The sequence below is a fragment of the Rhamphochromis longiceps genome, linkage group LG5, assembly GCF_057381845.1.
Source record: "Rhamphochromis longiceps isolate RC_006_pf linkage group LG5, R_longiceps_female_GT1.1, whole genome shotgun sequence".
In the NCBI taxonomy this organism is placed as follows: domain Eukaryota; kingdom Metazoa; phylum Chordata; class Actinopteri; order Cichliformes; family Cichlidae; genus Rhamphochromis; species Rhamphochromis longiceps.
The window spans coordinates 37,735,496-37,754,043 of NC_140561.1; the positions used below are offsets into that span (position 1 = coordinate 37,735,496).

At 42.2% G+C, this 18,548-nt stretch overlaps 1 protein-coding gene and 2 long non-coding RNA genes across 3 annotated transcripts; 2 read left to right on the plus strand and 1 right to left on the minus strand.

The window, feature by feature from the left end:
- Positions 1-307: 307 nt before the first annotated feature.
- On the plus strand, positions 308-4,379 carry LOC146670542 (uncharacterized). The gene is made up of 2 exons (XR_014911798.1): positions 308-1,037; positions 3,483-4,379. It is a non-coding gene; the product is annotated as an uncharacterized LOC146670542 (long non-coding RNA).
- A 1,916-nt stretch (positions 4,380-6,295) lies between these two features.
- On the plus strand, positions 6,296-8,794 carry LOC146670543 (uncharacterized). Its single transcript, XR_014911797.1, has 2 exons — positions 6,296-7,907; positions 8,006-8,794. It is a non-coding gene; the product is annotated as an uncharacterized LOC146670543 (long non-coding RNA).
- Positions 8,795-10,551: 1,757 nt separating this feature from the next.
- On the minus strand, positions 10,552-16,232 carry LOC146670544 (SH3 and cysteine-rich domain-containing protein 3-like). The gene is made up of 5 exons (XM_085408069.1): positions 16,104-16,232; positions 13,777-13,911; positions 11,346-11,449; positions 11,147-11,198; positions 10,552-10,608 (listed from the first exon to the last, which is right to left on the minus strand). Exons 1-5 carry the CDS (start codon positions 16,230-16,232, stop codon positions 10,552-10,554), a joined length of 477 nt encoding a protein of 158 aa, XP_085264195.1.
- Between the last annotated feature and the right edge of the window lie 2,316 nt (positions 16,233-18,548).

The following is an 18,548-nucleotide window of genomic DNA, read 5'->3' on the forward strand; positions in this document are numbered from 1 at the left end:
CGCTTCTTCACCACAATATAATGACACACGAGCACACCAAAAAAAAATTGTCTCAATAATAAATCAAAGAATCTGCTTGGCTTTTTCTCCTTCATCTTTCTTGCTAAATAATCATGCGATTTACTTTCACTGTGGTGCATTAATTGCTGTGGACCAAAGTTGAGGTCAAAGTTGTTCAGATGATTTTAAAAGGCATTTCACTGATGTTAAACTGAGTGTGTCACCATAGTTGTTAAGTGTCTGCTACTTTTCAGACAGTACAGTTTAGGTTAGAAGGTTGCATAGACTCATCGTGGGCAATATTAGATTATTCTGTTATTATATGTTACCTTATATATGTAATCAAAGTAGTTGAATTAGAATACTGCTGTAGATCACATTATACCCTTTAATATAGAGTGTGTGAGCTGTATGTAGTTTAGTTCTCATTATACTTTTGAGTTAACAGAACATATTCACATATTAGTTCATTAGATAAATGTGCATCACTCTGTATCCTTGATCTGCTGTGAATGTGTTACACTGTTTTCTTGACATGCTTAATTGTTGAATCATGAAGAGAAGGTTGTAAGCAGGAGACTCTGTGTCTAAAGACAGGGGAGATAGATAGACCACATTCCACACCCCCACCTTACAGAAAGCAGAGAAACAACTGCCGAGGTCATAACTTAGGCGCTGTAACAGAGAAAAAATGTGATGTTTTGGCTTTTACGACTAGCTGGGGGCCACTAGAGACTATAAAAAGCTGAGCAACCCGTCACCATTTTGAGACATGTGCCTGACCCTCTGGTAGCATCTCTCCCGTCCGGACGTTGTAATGCTCTGACTGTTGAATTGTATGGAAATAAATGATTGTTGATTGAGCATTGATACACCGAGTATTGTCCGTCCTTCAGCCCAAAGATTCAAAGAATTGGGAGAATTCAACAACTTGGTGCCGTGTGACCCGGATCTTTGGTGTGCTGAGGAGGTGTAGATTTGACCTTTGGTGAGATCGTGAGGCGAGGTGAACAGAGGACCGGTCCAAAAATAAAAAGGTAAGCACAGCCTGTTGTATTATAAATACCAAATGTGCATATTGGGCTTTCCAAATTAATCTGTTCGCTGAGTCACATGTATTTTCACAGTAAATTTGTCGGTGTCTGGTTTTTGGCGCAAGATACTAACAACATAAGTTGAGGCTGAATTCCAGTGTGTTAAATAAACTGCTTCTACCGAGATACTAATAACATACTACGTTGGACTAGTTGCAGCCACTTTACCTTCCACATTTAATTTTGTCTAATACTGGCTTCTGTAGCAATAATACGTTAGAATTTCTTCGGAAGACGCGGCCATTAGTCCAGTACATTGAAGTCGAGGTTTGTTTATTTTGTTTATGGTGTCGGTTACGTCCTGGCTCTTGCCGGCTATGAAATAGAAGTTGATTTAAGGAAAAGCAGATGCTGGCTTCACGGTGCGGTTGAACGCTGGCAACGCGAGAGCGAAACACGTCCGTAGGTTTGGTTTATGATACGGCGTGTTCCGGTGGTGCGGCCGTGAAGTGCAGTAGTGGTTGGTGCTAATTTTAGTACATTGAATAGAGGTTTTGACGGTGGTTTGTGGCGTCAGTCGAGTTTTTTTTTTAAGGGCTGCGGTCATAAAACAAAGTAAAATTTTACTTGCCAAGAAGTACATAGAGCAAAACCTGGTTTATGATGTCTGGTATAACTTCGGGGATGCAAGCATCACTTTTATGATGCGACTTTGCCCCGTGGTGGCGGTCATAAGCGCAGAGAAAGGGGTATTTTGGTCTATGGTGCAGTGTGCTTTAAGAAGATCTAATAGTTGAGCTCAGAGGTTTCTGTGTAAAATTCCCGCTGAGGAAAAGTGTTGTGTGTGAGTGTGAAGGCGCGCTCTGGGTGAGAGAGTGTGTGTGAAGCTGCGAGGCGCGCTCTGGGTGCTGTCTTGTGGGTAAAGCGCGCACTGAGTGAGAGTGGGAGTGATGCGCGCTCTGAGTATGTTTTTTGTGTGGAGTGTGAAGCGTGAACACAGTGACAGTGACGGTTGATGTGTTTGATTAGGAGGACATTAGAGCAAATACACATTTTAGGATCAAAGGTTGATGCCTAGTGTACCTGTGGAACATTTGCCTATGGAGTGGCGACCCTCCTGTTCGTGGACGCGCGGGCAGGACCGGTGGCGTCCGGGTGCCGAGGTGGTGACTTGGGGAGGTGAGGGCCCCCGCATAGCCACGGAAATAACACTGGAACGGCCGTGTAATCACGGGTTCACATTTATTTCCGGACTAGAACAAGACACATTTTGCGAACAAACGTTGAGTCTAGATTAGTAAAGAAATATAAAAAGGTTGAATTCCTCGTTTCAGTGGTTGAAATTGTTGTGTGCCTGTCCCCTGACGAGTGTGAAATTAAAATAAAGAGGGAATTTGGAGCCACATGGAGATAGACGGGCATAATTGGGTGTATTACTCTGTGGTGTAATAAAAATAAAAAGGAGAGATAGTAAGAGGTGTGCAGTGGAGAATTATGGAGGAGTAGAGAGAGGAATGTGTTGGGAGACTGGCTGCTTATCGGTTTAAAAGTGATGAAAATGAAATTAAATAAATCTCTTAGTGTGTTAATACAGGAAGCTGCGGACCTGGACCAACTGCCCCCACAAGCACAGCGGCCGAAGCAAAATTATAGGTAATGGGAACCACACCCAGCACGAATCAGCAGCTGTGAAACAGACAGCAGCAAGGAGAGAATTAGAGGAGAAATTAAGAGAAGTTTTAACACATAAAATTGGGGCCAACGGACTTGTGGAGGTTGGGAAGGCGTCCGGAGCATCACAACAAAAAGGTGAAACAAAAACACACACAAGCAGAGAAATCTGAGAGAAAGGCTCCTTTTAAGGTAACGCCTAGTTTGAGAAAAGATAAAATTAACCTGCTTTTATACAAATGCACATACACGCAATGAAGAAACAGCTTACACTCATGAACACGTGAAGATTTTCCAGCAAGGTTAAAGAAAAATTAACATACTTAAATGATGAAGTCTATACATTACTGACAAAGAAACCCTCTGGGTTGCAGGACAACAATTTAACTAAAAAAAAAAAAAAAAAAAAAAAGGAACACTGGTCTAACCAACCAGGCAAGACACAACAAATTTAGTGGTTAAAAGATTCAAATTGTGACATGTTTTCTGTTGATTGATTAATAAAAGTGATTACTGAATGAAAGAAAGTTCCTTTTTTGGGCTTTTAAACATGATCTTAAGAATTTTAACATATACCGGTGTTGTCCTGTCAACTTGGTGGGTTAGGAGTTGATTATATCGGGAGACAAAAAACAAAAAAAGGGGGAGAGAAGGCTGACACAGGGCCTGGCCCCATTGCCTCCCCTCTGAATAACACAGCCAACACAACAACATTTTCCTGTTCGTTTGTTTTTGTTTTGTTTTGTTTTTGTTTTTTCTATACATATTTAATTACAGGCTGCTTTGCCGGCCCTGAAAGCCGAGGCTGACTGGACTCCTGCTCTCCCCCATACGTGACACTGACCAAATGCTGCAACAGCTGGACCCACAACAACGACCTGAGAATGTCAACAGACCTGCAGGAATGTGATCTCATGCAGCCGAGACGGAGAGCACTAAACCTAAGGCCCGTTTCACTACACGGGGGAAAAATTCCCAGACTGCGTCAGCTGACAGAGCTGTGACGAGACGCCCGCCAAGCCCGAATGAAAAGTAAGGCCGAGCAAAAGAATGCTGACCTTGATAACTTTGCATTCACACTGTGCAGGACAGTGATGGACCAACACGGATGATCGGGTGGCGAAAAAGGGCGTGACCGAGACAAGAGGAGTAACTGAGGACAGAAGGCACCTCAGAATGGACAAAAACACAGAAGATGATGCAGGTTTCACCTGCGGTGAACATCGACACTGGAGAAAGGACTGCCCCAATTGGGGTCAGAACCAGGACGGACTGAATTTTGAGCAGCAGCAGCAATGGTCGCAAACAAACAAAAGGAGGGGGGGCAGGACCCCAGGGCATGCTTCAGGCCGTGGTTTACCCAGAACACCAGAACAGGAAAGTGATGAACACACACACACACACACACACACACGTCTCCAAACACACAGATTCAGAATGAAGTGAAATACACACATGAACACGTGCACTCGTTGAGTGAGTGAGAAATGACACACACACACACACACACACACGGGAATGTTGATTCACTGAGAAGTGATGCACACACATACACATGCACACGCTTGTGCAATGAAGAGTGATCCACATACACACACACACACACACACACACACGCTGATGCAATGAAGAATGCTTTGCTTATGCTGATATGCAAAATGCTGCACACAAACATCCCAATGCATAATTTTTATAAGGAGCCATTGATTACTTAGAATGTGTTATATGTCACCTAGAAGGCATTTATGTAGATTTTAGGAATAAGCTCTAAAACGGTTTGGTTATGAAAACAATGTCTGTGCGTGATGTCTGTTTATGGCTCAAGGCCTTGACTGAATTCTTTGCTGTGCTTCACACAGCCCTGATGAGGAACAGTGGCACAGAGTGAAAATGATGAATTAATAGTGTAAGGTTAGGTTGGAGTACGGCATTTTCTGTGATTGAGTTTTAATTCAAGGAGGAACAAAAGGTGTTACGGCACCTGAGGTTCTCATTCCCACACAATATTGTCCCGGCAGGAAGCAAAATTTTCCTGTGAATTTCTGGTTGATTGTTTGGTTTTGTTTAGCGCTAGTTTGATGTTATCAGTGAGCTTTGGCTTGTGTTCTTTCTCGTAAGCGAGAGAGGGATAGTTTTATGCTTGGACATGTCTGCAACGGGCCCTAGTTTGTGTTATTTTAGTAGTATTTTGTTGGTTATGTCTGTTTTCGTTTTTGTTACAGTGCACTGGAGAAAAAACATCTGAGAGGTGTGATCCACCGGTGGTGATATGTTGATATTTTGTGAGTTCATGATTTAACAATCAGCTCTTTAAACCAGGCCTGAAAGATTGAAATTTAAAGCGCTATAAAATATTATTACTGTAAACAGTTGCAAAGTGTGCTTCTCCATGATTGTAATTGGCTTGGGAGAAATTCACTTATAGGGAACACTGATCTAAAAGGATTGCACCGAGTCAATCCGGCCCAAAAAACAACAAGGAATTGTTTTCCTTTAAAATGATGACGTCATCTTGCTGGTGATGGAGGCTCGAATAGGTTGCGCGGGAGACTCCATTATCAGCAACATCTGGTATGAATGTGTATGGAGGTATGCATGTGAATGGACTGTGATGGACTGACGACTAAAAGTTTTGACTGACTTGATACTGAGACAATGACTGCACCCACTTTAGGATTAGTAAATGCCAATAAACAATTCATAAACAATTCACCCAGCCGACAAGAGAAGGGTGGATGCTTCGCTTTGTTTTGTTTTTTCAGGAGCAGGAGGATAAGAGAGACTGGAGGAGGAGACTCTAGCTTCACATAAGTATGAACTGCAGACTTAACACTGTGGTTGCTGATTTTGAGTTACTGATGTTTGCATTAAGAAAACTGTGCTATATTAGCTGTGTTTTGAGTAAGGTATCATGTTATATTATTGGGAATGCCAAATGCTACAGTGGAGAAGACTTTTGATACCACTCATGACTGGAATATGTTACTATTAACCACAGCAGGCCACTGTAAAAAGTCAATTAAATTTTATAGAGGAAAATCGCCAAAATTGGACAATACCTATGAATGACTGGCCACATTCAGAATAGAGATATGCAATAATAAACATTGGTCCACGTGATTTAGGTTCTCACTTGAAATAGTAAGTTATTAAATGTAGAATATAATCGACAGGGACATTTGATAGGATGTGGTACTGAAAAAGAACAAGAGCAAAGTAAATAAAGAAAATATTGTGTTTAGTTTGGATAAATTCAAATTAAAATGTACCATTACACTCAGAGGATCAATATGGAATAAAACATATGCAAAATTTGTAGGAAGTACATGACTGATAACTGTTCTGTCCTGAGCGTTTGTTTCCAGAGCACCCACTTGACCACACCAACAGTTTCTCGCCACCGAGGAGGGGTACTTGCAAAAAGAATAAAATAAAAATCTGAGTTTAACAAAACATTTTAAATGTAAATATCAAGCTTACCTTTCTTTTTCCATGAAATGTGCTTGTGGGCACGCCAGCCATTTTGAAAAGGTGGGCAAAACAATTGGCAAGGCCACACCCCCACACATGTGATATAATTTTAAAGGTACTGTTGCCCTCTCTAAGAAACATCAGGACTTAGAGGAGTGGCAAGTAGAGTATGCGAGCTACAAGCAAAAACTAAAATGTGTACTACAGTGTGCAAAAATGAAATACTGGGTCATCAGGGGGTCATGAGGGACATTTATAAAACTAAAAGTCCCACTAACCTTAAAGTGCACTTGAAAAGCTCACACAAGAAGGCTAACCTAGCTTACCTAGAAGACCTCATCAGGGGGAGCACACTCCCCCTCCTTGAAGAGCTCACCCACTCAACCCGCATCCCCAGAAAACAGCTAACCCCAGCGTGATGTATCCCGAGACAACAGGACTGGGACATCTAAATAAAGGTGTGAAACAATCGCCTTCAAAAGGTTATCAATTCACTCCAACCAAAATTAGGACCACACGGTGCGGCAAGAGTTAATAGTTATTAGTCTCAACACCCAAGGATAACCAGAAGAGCATGACTGATATGATGGAACTGGGATTTTGTTACACTTAATTTTTGCAAAACACAAATAAAACTAAATTGAAACTAAGGATTTTCAGAAAATAAAAACTAAACTAAACTAGCAAAGAATTGGTAAAAACTAATTACAACTGGCAAAAAATTGAAAATCTGGAGTCGAAACTAAATAAAATAACAACTAATGGAAATGGCGAAAAGTTTAAAACCCTGGTGCAGAGATTGGCAAATCTGACCAGGAAACGTTATAAAATGGATTGTCAGGATAGTCAGCGTTAAAGCCACTTTTGACAGTCCATACTAGGATGGCATTGGACATCTTCGGGGCAGAAAAGGGTTGGTGTGACCAAGGTGTGGTTTGGCTTGTTGTATGTACATTTCAAAATGTTACAGCTCTGGATGGACCAGTTACCAGATATGATGTCACTAACCTTCTCTTTTAAGTGTCTAGCTCCAATGAATTGACACATGGGAGTGTGTCAAAAAGGGGGAGTTGAGTCCGAACATCAAACAATGGTGTTATGAACATTTTATGACTTTATTTGTGTGTTTAATAATTTAGCTATGGTAAAACTTAAGCTTATAATGTGTTAGACTTAGAAAGGGTTCACTAATTTTTGATTTCTTTTACACACACATAGATTATGATTAGAATAGGTTCTGAACATAATATTTTAAACCAAATTTGAATCATTAGAAGAACAATGGATAACAATATTAGATTATCAAGGCTAGGGAGAGAGGTGTTTTGGTTTTCTGTCTCTTGCAGAGAAAGGAAGAGACACCAGACGGGGACCCGGAGATGTGAGGACCCTTCACAGCAGGGACAGATGTAGGGACTGCCGAGACAGCAACTGGGGTCAAGTGTCATGACGTTTGGGCTCCTGGAGAAGATGGATCCCACAAACACAGCAATAACCATGAAGGGGTTGGCGAAAACCAGGAACACCAGACCAACGAGGTTCGAGAGGCTCTTGGCAAAAAGGGGGACACGGCGGTGAACCCAAAACACACAGATCCTTGTTTGAAATCGGGGCAGAATAATCCCCAGAACTGTGCAATGACTAAAGGGTGGTCTAACCCCGGAGGTCGAAGAAAGAAGCTGAGAATCACCCAACTGGAAGACACTGGTAGCTGCAGCAATAAAAATAAAGGTTAAAAGCTCCTTAGACAGAGGTTCTAGTCTAAGTACGTTTGAAAGGTATAAGGGGGCATTAAAATGGGGGTGGAAAACTGGAGCACCAAAATAAAGCTGTGGGAAAATTGGGGAGTGATGGGAGAGTCATCTGTAACTGCTGTTATGGTTGTAAATCTAACTTTGCTTGCATCTGAACTGCGTGAACACAGAGGTCATCCCACATATGGTCCACCCGTTAAAGGGGGACAGAGGGCCTCAGGATCAAGAAAACCTGGACCTTGCGACCCTGGAGTGCATGTTGTAAGTGATCTCTTTCAGAGATCAAAAGGGGGAATTATTAGATTATTCTGTTATTATATGTTACCTTATATATGTAATCAAAGTAGTTGAATTAGAATACTGCTGTAGATCACATTATACCCTTTAATATAGAGTGTGTGAGCTGTATGTAGTTTAGTTCTCATTATACGTTTGAGTTAACAGAACATATTCACATATTAGTTCATTAGATAAATGTGCATCACTCTGTATCCTTGATCTGCTGGGAATGTGTTACACTGTTTTCTTGACATGCTTAATTGTTGAATCATGAAGAGAAGGTTGTAAGCAGGAGACTCTGTGTCTAAAGACAGGGGAGATAGATAGACCACATTCCACACCCCCACCTTACAGAAAGCAGAGAAACAACTGCCGAGGTCATAACTTAGGCGCTGTAACAGAGAAAAAATGTGATGTTTTGGCTTTTACGACTAGCTGGGGGCCACTAGAGACTATAAAAAGCTGAGCAACCCGTCACCATTTTGAGACATGTGCCTGACCCTCTGGTAGCATCTCTCCCGTCCGGACGTTGTAATGCTCTGACTGTTGAATTGTATGGAAATAAATGATTGTTGATTGAGCATTGATACACCGAGTATTGTCCCTCCTTCAGCCCAAAGATTCAAACGATGTTCAAAGAATCATGAAAACTCCAGGATGACCATGACATTCATGCCCATGATGGGTGTATTCTGAACACAGCTTTACTTGATCAGTCTTCTGAAAAAGTCTGTCCTCTCATGAACTTTAATGAACATAAACCTTGCTAAATGAAGCCTGTAGAGTCTGAGATTTACACCTTTTTAAAATTTCTCTAAGCATTGCACTGTCTAACCTTTGTGTGAATTTGCTGGAAAGATTGTGGGAACAGTATTACACACTCCTTAATGCTCCATTGCCAAAACATCTGCTTTTATAGACAGAATCACACTTGGTGATGATCAGTTAATCCAGTGCTTTTGATTCACAGCACCTGGCTGCTGCTTACAGTCTTAATTCCTATGGAAGCGGTGAGGGTGTTTTTTACACTTTGTTTCACTTGATGTAACGGCTACGGGTGGAAAAACTTACTCTTTTAACCAGTAATTGTTTACATGGCATTCTTAAGTCCTGCATTGAAATGAAAGTCCATTTAGGTCGTGCCTGACAGCCCGAAACGTTTTCAACCTGCTGCTCGTGATAGCAGGCCCGGCGCTGAGAAATTTCAGAAATGTGTAGACCATGTTCTTCTTGAGCGTGTGTGTTGGTTTATGCATGAAATGTTATTTCAATAACAAATCCGCTGAGAGCACAGAACAGTTGTGAGCAGAAATTAATCTGCAATTCAATATGTGTGAGTGCGCTTCGACAGATGAGATGCAAAACAATCCTCAATAGTAAGCCAGAGCAGGAATATGGATGTAAAACACATTTGGAGCTCGTGAGGCAACTTGTGTTACGTTTTATCAAATACCAGAGCAATGCAGTGTAGCACTTTTTTATTTTTATATTTCTTTAGCTCACTTTTGATGAGTTAAAATTAAACATCTGCTGAAGGAATGAGCACAATTCGTCCAGAAGATATTTCCTCTTTTGGTTGTGGGAAGCACTGCTGTTCAAAATCTCCCACTGGTGTTCAGTTGGCTTGTAATCTGGTGACTGCAGGGGACATCGCATTATTTATAACTGTTCCCTCATGCCAAATTCATGAGAGCATTGTTATCCTTTAAGACAGGGGTCCCCAATCCCAGTCCACGAGGGCCAGTGTCCCTGCAGGTTTTAGATGTGTCCTTGATCCATCACAGCTGATTTAAATGGATAAATTACCCCCTCAACATGTCTTGAAGTTCTCCAGAGGCCTGGTAATGAACTAATCATGTGATTCAGGTGTGTTGACCCAGGGTGAGATCTAAAACCTGCAGGGACACCGGCCCTCGTGGACTGGGATTGGGGACCCCTGCTTTAAGAGATCACTTCTATTAGGAAATGTTTTAATGTCAGAACAAGGCAATCACTGTGTTTTTATTTGCAGTGGCCCTTCTTTCTAAATGGACTTGAACTATGCCTGCAAAATATCATCAGAGTCATCAGATTCCCTTAATGTAAATCAAGGGTCTAGGATTTCCTTTAAATTGTCAAATATCTGTATTTCACTCTCTCATTTTTATTCTTGGCCTACAGTTTGGTGTAAACAGTGGCGAGGCGTAAATATAGTTTACAGTTACAGTTTGTAATGTGTCTACATAGGACCTGCGTATTTGATTGTGCATGTGAGCATTAACCTGGTCTTTCTTCAGAGTGATTCGGCCCATCTCTCTGTTGCCATCAAAGGAGCGGGTCACCTTGTGGACCTCCTCTCTTGTTCACACATGGATGATGTAGTGGGCGGGGATGAATCCCGTTCTTGTCCCAGTCCCCTCCTGGTGGAGCAAACGCTTTGATCATGAGGTATACTGAGGCTCCAGGGTCTAATTTGAATTACTGAGATGCCTCAGTTTAAACATGGACATATCATGTCATAGCAAGGCTTTGAGATTAGTGAGAAATAGCACAATAGATGATGCACAGTGCTGTCAAACTCATCAGGTCTGTAGTTAATTACGTCACTTGTTTTTTCCTAAAACATATCCTGTTGAAGATTTTGGTCTCATGGCTTACATTTGCTCCACAACCACATAAATATTGAAAACAAACCTTTCGAAGGAGCCAGCAGCAATTAGACCTTTTTTTCCCCATCATAATTGTTCTGGCTCAAAAAAGATCATCTAGTGGCAGAAATCCCAGATCTCAATAATGACCAAAATCTAATTAATCAATCCCCGCGCCATCTGGCTCGATATCTCTAGGTGAAATTTCACAGTGTTTGGAGAGCAGACAGGGTTGAAAACATCACTTGACCATGATTACAGTGAAATATGTTGTGTGAGCTGAATTTAAAAAAATAAATCTGGGTCTCACCCTCCACCATTCCTCATTGGAGTCATCTATCACTGCCATGTGCTCACTGGCACTTAAGAACAAATAAGACACGAGTATTTTAGGAATATTCAGATGTCATATGATGACACAAACAAGTAGGGCAGCCTGGAAGAAAAAGAGCAAGAAAGCGATTAAGGAAGTCATCAAAGGAGACAGGAAGTGTTGTGGAGGAGCTTACCGAACCTCTAGATCATCTTTCCCTATGGCCTTGAAGCAATAGAGAGCCGGATAGTAGCGAGACTGGCTGAACATACTGATCTTCCCCTGCTGAAGCTTTTTAATCTGAAAAATTTAGATTGACCTGTCTTTCACAGCGGTAATTATCACTGCTATTATTATCTGCAAGATAAGGTGATTAGCAACACAGGGGCACCACAGGGGACTGTCCTCTCCCCCTTCCTCTTCACCCTCTACACCACAGACTTCAGCCACTGCACAGAGACCTGCCATCTTCAGAAGTTTTCTGATGACTCTGCGGTGGTTGGATGCATCAGCAGGGATGATGAGACAGAGTACCGGGCTGTGGTCGACTCCTTTGTCACGTGGTGTGAGCAGAATCATCTGCAGCTCAACGTGGCAAAGACCAAGGAACTGATCGTGGACTTCAGGAAGACCAGGAAACACTTGACCCCTGTTTCAATCCAGGGGGTCAGTGTTGACATTGTGGAGGACTATAAATACCTTGGAGTACACATTGACAATAAACTGGACTGGGCTAAAAACACCACAGCACTTTACAGGAAGGGCCAGAGTCGTCTCTATTTTTTGAGGCGACTGAGGTCCTTCAACATCTGCCAGAAAATGCTGAGGATTTTCTATGAGTCTGTGGTGGCCAGTGCGATCCTCTATGCTGTTGCATGCTGGGGGAGCAGGCTGAGGGTCGCAGATGCCAACAGACTTAATAAACTGATCCGTAAGGCCAGCAATGTTGTGGGGATGGAGCTGGACTCCCTCAAGGTGGTGTCGGAGAGGCGGATGCTGTCCAAGATAAAGACAATGTTGGATAACACCTCCCACCCACTCCATGACATGTTGGTCAGTCACAGGAGCTCGTTCAGTGAGAGACTGAGATTACCGAAAAGCACCACTGAACGACACAGGAAATCATTCCTGCCTGTGGCCATCTCCCTGTACAACGCATCCACTTAACACACTGTTTGCTGCTACAACTACACATGTTTCTTTTCCAAATATTTATTTATAAGTGACTTATGTATGTATGTATGTATATATATATGTATATATTGTACTATTCTTAGTTAGCGTATTGTCTGTCTTGTCTTAATGTTGGTTTAAAATGGAGCACTGTAACAAAAAATAATTTCCCCCAGGGATCAATAAAGTATTCTGATTCTGATTCTGATTCTGATTATAATTTTCATTGACTCTGTCATTCTCAGACTTTGTCATCTGCAAGAACTTCTCCTCTTTTGTTTCCTTCTGGCTTTGCTAAGAACAAGGAGGAATACTAAATATTTTGATGATGTTTTAAAAAATACTCCTGGCACAAAAGATGTCCAAGCTTGACTAAAATGCATGACTGGTGCGTGTCTGCATTTACTGAAGCCACAGGATTATTTTCTACTTTTTCACCTTCTTCACCCTCTTGCTTCCTCCATCATCATCTGAGTGTGGGTACAGCAGTACTAGTACTTTTACAGCACTGACTGACTTCAGTATTGCAAACCTAATGCAAGATTAATAGCATAAATATATGCATATACAGATATTATATGTAAACCATAAAGTCTGATATTAAAGTCACAATGTGCTGCCTTTGCATTGTATTATTAAAAGGTCTGAGTACATCCATACATACGTTCTTCTAGGCGAACTGATTTGCAGTGTCTCTAACACAGGGTCAGTGTGGGTTGACTATGCTGTCAAAGATTAGCATTCATTAGACGTGCTGATAAAGGAAGAATATAAAGACCGACTCAACTGCAAAAAAGGACTCAAAACTGATTGTGTAAGTTGTTCTGGGGTCCCAATATCTGATATATTAGCGACAAAAAAAGGTGCTGCTTGTTATGTATCTATATATATTTCTGTTTTACAAGTGTTGAAGATGTTGCAAGTTATTTAAAAAGTTCATTTAAAAACTCCACCTGACAAACAAACAAACCAGCCCATGAAAAACAGAGCGGTTATTTACAGGTTACCGAAACTAAAAACACATTTGCTTTATGATTCATTTCTTAAAAACGACCGCTATGTTGAAGCAAACTTATGTTAAAAGGCTAAGTGTCCAGGTTTGGCATTTGGTTTTAATGAGGAATTTATCTCAATGTAGCAATATGTGCAAGTGGGATTTGCAAAAGGGCAGGAGCAGCGAGACTGTGGCATACTGCTGACTCCGGTAGAAAGAGCTGTAGGCTCTTCCAAAGCCTACAGGCTGCGAGAGCACATGACAAGAGAGGGGGCAAGGAGAGGTGCATACACATTAAATATATGGGAGGAAAAAATCTCTGCAGTACTCATTTACACTCATGCCACGACCATGCTGTGTCTTAAAATTTTACCAAAACACATCGGGAACTAAACGTGTGCCTGGCTGTGGTGCTGGGTGGTGTTTTGTGACACCCACAAACAATCATGTGAGCACAGACATCGCATAACTTTGGTTTCTTGCAGCAGTGATCTTTAAACTTGTGAGGTTTGTCACTGGCCGGTTTGACTGGCTCTGGAGGAAGTCGTTCCTCTTTCTCGTTCTCTTCTACATCCTCATCACAGGTGAAATATACCTGAAAGGAAAGAGGATAAAATCACTACAGATAAGGATAAAATAGTTGCCATGAGCACCAATGTTTTGACATGAAGGACTTTGTCTTTTTGTGAAAATTTTCAAAAAGCAAGATGTGAATAAAGATGTATTTAATTGGATAATTTAATCAGCTACACGTCTACCTGCAACATCTGAAAGGCCTGAGTGACACAGTTTTGAGATTCCACTACTTTGTTCTCTTTATTCAACCCAAACAGTCTCAGTGTCCTGAACTGCCCACCACAGGCTGACAGATTTATACAAGACCGGGTCTATTAATACTGCACTCTGAGTCATATGGAGCCCGTCGGGTCGTCGCACAAACCGCATCACGTCAGCCAGAGCCGAGAAAAAGAACTTCAGTGCTGAGACTGTTGTAGGTTTTTGCTTCTTCATTTTTATCCCTCCATCCATCCAATTGGGTAGGATGGAGTCTATCCCAGTTGTCATAGAGATAGGCTATCATGATGAAAATTCATGGATTCAGTGGGTAGCTTTGCATGCTATGGAGTTTTTGTCACAAACCACAGGTGGGACAAATAGATGTAGATTTTAAAATAGCGATCAGCAGACACCCACAACATTCCCAGTTGAACATCCAAGAACTTGACTTCACTGCGGCTCTATACAGTCAAAAACAAGGCCATCTTTTTCTCAGACACACACACACACACACACACACACACATATTTACAAGCTTTTGTATTCACACACCATCACAGGGAAGCCTGTCAGACTGAACTCTCAAAGTCTGGCAGGATTAGAGAAGCCCTGCGGCCATCAGGCTGTGGATTTACACAATAATAACTGCTAAAAACAGGGATAGTTCACACATTACAGTGCCATCTCACTGCAACTCTATTTAGCTGTCAGGATTCCTAAACAGACCTACCACAATGCTTCTGTCAGCTGAGAGTTGACTTATTCCAACTCACTTTTGCAGTTATTCTTTTTTTTTTTTTGCCTGTCCCGTTTGGTTCCTTTGCCATCAGAATTGTTGTCTAAAGGCAAAGAAAGATGCCCAACGGATTTACTTGACCAAATGGACCATCCCAGCCTTGTCGTATTGGTCTATTTGATTCACCTTTGCTTTTATTGTTTATTTTTGCAGCATTTTGTTAACTTTTGCAGTTATTCACCAAATGACACGAGGCAGAGGAAGAGGTGATGCAATATCTGACATTCACACTTTATCAGGTAATAAAAGTGTGAGTGTTGACATGAAAGTAGGCTAGATAAATCAAATGAAGACCACCTGTATTTTCTACCAATTAATTGTATATAGGTAGTTATGTTGGTTCCTCTCTATCCCAGACACAGTAAAACAGAACAGACTTTGATTTGCAGTATGATTGATTTGCGGCATGTTCAGAAAACTTTCCTCCAGAAGTAGTAATTGCACAGGATAGATCAAAACTCTACAATCACCCAAAAAACATTCATTTTCGGTGAAAAATAAGCAAGTTCATAATGTGTTGCAGAGGTGTTAAATATATGGTCTGCATTCTAGAGTGAGTTCACTGTGAGGTCCAATCTGCCCCACAGGATGGCTTTGAAAAGCCTGCAAAGATCTTCTGCAAAAATTGCAGGAAAAAGCCAGAATTGTTGCTATAATTATTTTCACAGTACTTTGAGCAGCAGAAAGCAACCTATTACAAATGATTAACAATGGCTCACGTCACAAGAGCAGTTTTATAAACTAGTCAGAGGGTTAGGTTTAAGTTTTAATGAGTTTTAATATCTATCATTTTGAGTATTGTGATAATATCATGTCTTGGGGTCTCTGATGAGTCCTGCCTCTATTTTTTATAGGATGCTATACAGTCATTTTAATAGTTCAACCTATTTTAGGCTCTATGTGGACCCATAATGAGTCAGATGCCTCCAGTGTATTATTTCTTAAATTATTTTATTTAGTTTGATTCTCTTTTTGATTAGGAAAGATGCAGAGATAAAATTCTCAAAATCATCTAATTGCAATACTTAAAGAGCTAAATCAGAAAATATGTTCAAAACTTTAGATTATTGATGCAGTCTTGTAGTGGGACAACCAGTGTTTCATGTAAACTATCACAAACATGACACATGAAGCAGAATTCCCGGTATGAATGATTTGTTTTAGAATTACTTTGTGCGGTTCATAAACAGTCACACATTGTTTCGATGTCTCACCTCACTCTCAGGGAGAGATGGGTGATCATTAATGTCCACAGAGTCCTTGTCCTCCAGCCTGGTGGCAAATGTCCCACTAAGGGAATGAACAAGCCTGAGGACAGCTAGGGCCAACCTTTCCCGTGGCATCAGAGAGGCTAAGAGACAGTACTCCAGGAAAATATCCCATCACTTCAAAGACAGCAGAGACTCACGGAGCCTGTGGCGGGGCATTCAGACCATGACAGATTACAAGCCCCCACCACAGACTTGTGACAGTACTATCCCCCTGCTGAACGAGCTGAACACTTTCTTTGCTCGCTTTGAAGTCCGAAACAGCACCACTGCACAGAAGACCCCACCCCCTCCTGGTGACCAGGTGATGACTCTGTCCCCGGACAGCGTGAGGAGATCCCTCAGCAGGATCAATGCACGTAAAGCTCCGGGTCCTGACAACATTCCTGGTCGTGCACTGAGAGACTGTGCAGTGGAACTCACTGATGTCTTCACAGACATCTTCAACATATCACTCATCCAGGCTGTCGTCCCCACATGTTTTAAAGCCACCACAATCATTCCGGTTCCAAAAAAGTCATCTCCCTCCTGCTTTAATGACTACCGTCCTGTTGCACTTACTCCCATCCTGATGAAGTGCTTCGAACGACTAGTCATGCAGCACATCAAGACTGTCCTGCCCCCCTCCCTGGACCCCTTCCAGTTTGCGTATCGGCCCAATCGCTCAACCGATGATGCCATCTCCACTGCACTCCACTCAGCACTCACACACCTGGACAAAAAAGATTCATATGTTCGAATGCTGTTCATAGATTTCAGTTCAGCATTCAACACTATAATCCCCCAACAGCTCACTCAAAAACTGGTCCAGCTGGGGCTCAACACCTCACTGTGCAACTGGCTGTTGGATTTCCTCACCGGAAGACCTCAAGCAGTACGGGTCGGCAGTAATACATCCAGCACCATCATTTTAAACACGGGGGCCCCGCAGGGATGTGTGCTGAGCCCCCTCCTCTTCACTCTGCTGACCCATGACTGCACTCCATCACACAGCTCCAACCTCTTCATCAAGTTTGCGGACGACACAACGGTGGTGGGTCTCATTAGCAACAGGGATGAGACCGACTACAGAAGTGAGGTGAGACGCCTGGCCACGTGGCGTGCTGACAACAATCTCTCTCTGAATGTGGAGAAGACGAAGGAGATTGTTGTGGACTTCAGGAGAATGCACACCCAACATGCTCCTCTGACCATTGACGGAGCGTCTGTGGAGAGAGTGAGCAGCACCAAGTTCTTGGGTGTGCACATCACAGAGGATCTCTCCTGGACGTACAACACCACAGCACTGGCCAAGAAATCACAGCAGCGTCTCTTCTTTCTCCGCAAACTAAGAAGAGCAGGAGCACCAGCCCCCATCATGTACACTTTCTACAGAGGCACCATCGAGAGCATCCTGTCGAGCTGCATCACTGTGTGGTTTGGAGCCTGCAATGCGTCCTGCCATAGATCCCTCCAACGCATAGTGAGAGCTGCAGAGAGGATCATTGGTGTCTCTCTCCCCTCCCTCCAGGACATTTACAGCACCCGTCTCACTAAAAAAGCCCTTTGCATAGCGGCTGATCCCACGCACCCAATGCAAAGCTTCTTCAAGCTGCTGCCGTCAGGGAGGAGACTGCGGAGTCTCCAGGCCAGGACCAGCAGACTGAAGGACAGCTTCATCCATCAGGCTGTCAGGAAGCTAAACTCCCTCCCGATTCTGCCCCCCTCTCCCCTCTTCTCCACCACGGTCTCACTGAACTCTGTCACACAAACACACACACTCTCTGACTCACTCACTGGCCTGCTCCAGTCACTTTGTGGAGCATTGGACTGCTTAAGCATTGGACCTCATAAGACTCTGTTGTTACACTATCTCTTACCGTACACTACTAAATCCCCATTTGCACTATTTGCCTATTTTGCACCACTATGCCTTCTTACTTGAATATTGTATATTGTATATTGCATAGCTTTTTTTTGTTATACGTAAAATTGTATTGTATTTATTTAAATTTTTACTTTTTAATTATTTTATTTGCATTTTTCTAATCACTAGGGTTTGAGAGTAACGCAATTTCTATTCTGTGTATGTCCTGTACATGTGGCAGAATTGACAAATAAAGTTGACTTGACTTGACTTGACTTGACATTTCACTGTGAGTGAATAATGGAACTTGTCAAGCTGGATTTCTGATCCAAATTGTAGGAAAAACTTATGAGTCACAGCGAGCCAGGATGTTGTTCAGTTGTTTCCTGACTGAGCTAGTAGATGGCAGTGTAGACAGAAAACACACCAGAAAGGCTGGTGGTGCGTTCATCTGAAAACACACACACACTAAAATCTGTGAATGATGTGATCTCACTGCTCACTGTTGTCCCTCTGTTGACTCTTAAACTTTTTCTCAGATCTTT

What these genes read in the sequence shown, in the direction of transcription:
- LOC146670544 (XM_085408069.1), bottom strand. Translation starts at nt 16,232, where the DNA reads ATGCCACGGGAAAGGTTGGCCCTAGCTGTCCTCAGGCTTGTTCATTCC. An exon ending in CATCTCTCCCTGAGAGTGAG is followed by an intron (nt 13,912 to 16,103) that starts GTGAGACATCGA and finishes CTTTCCTTTCAG; the next exon opens with GTATATTTCACCTGTGATGA. An exon ending in AGAAACCAAAGTTATGCGAT is followed by an intron (nt 11,450 to 13,776) that starts GTCTGTGCTCAC and finishes TAAATTTTTCAG; the next exon opens with ATTAAAAAGCTTCAGCAGGG.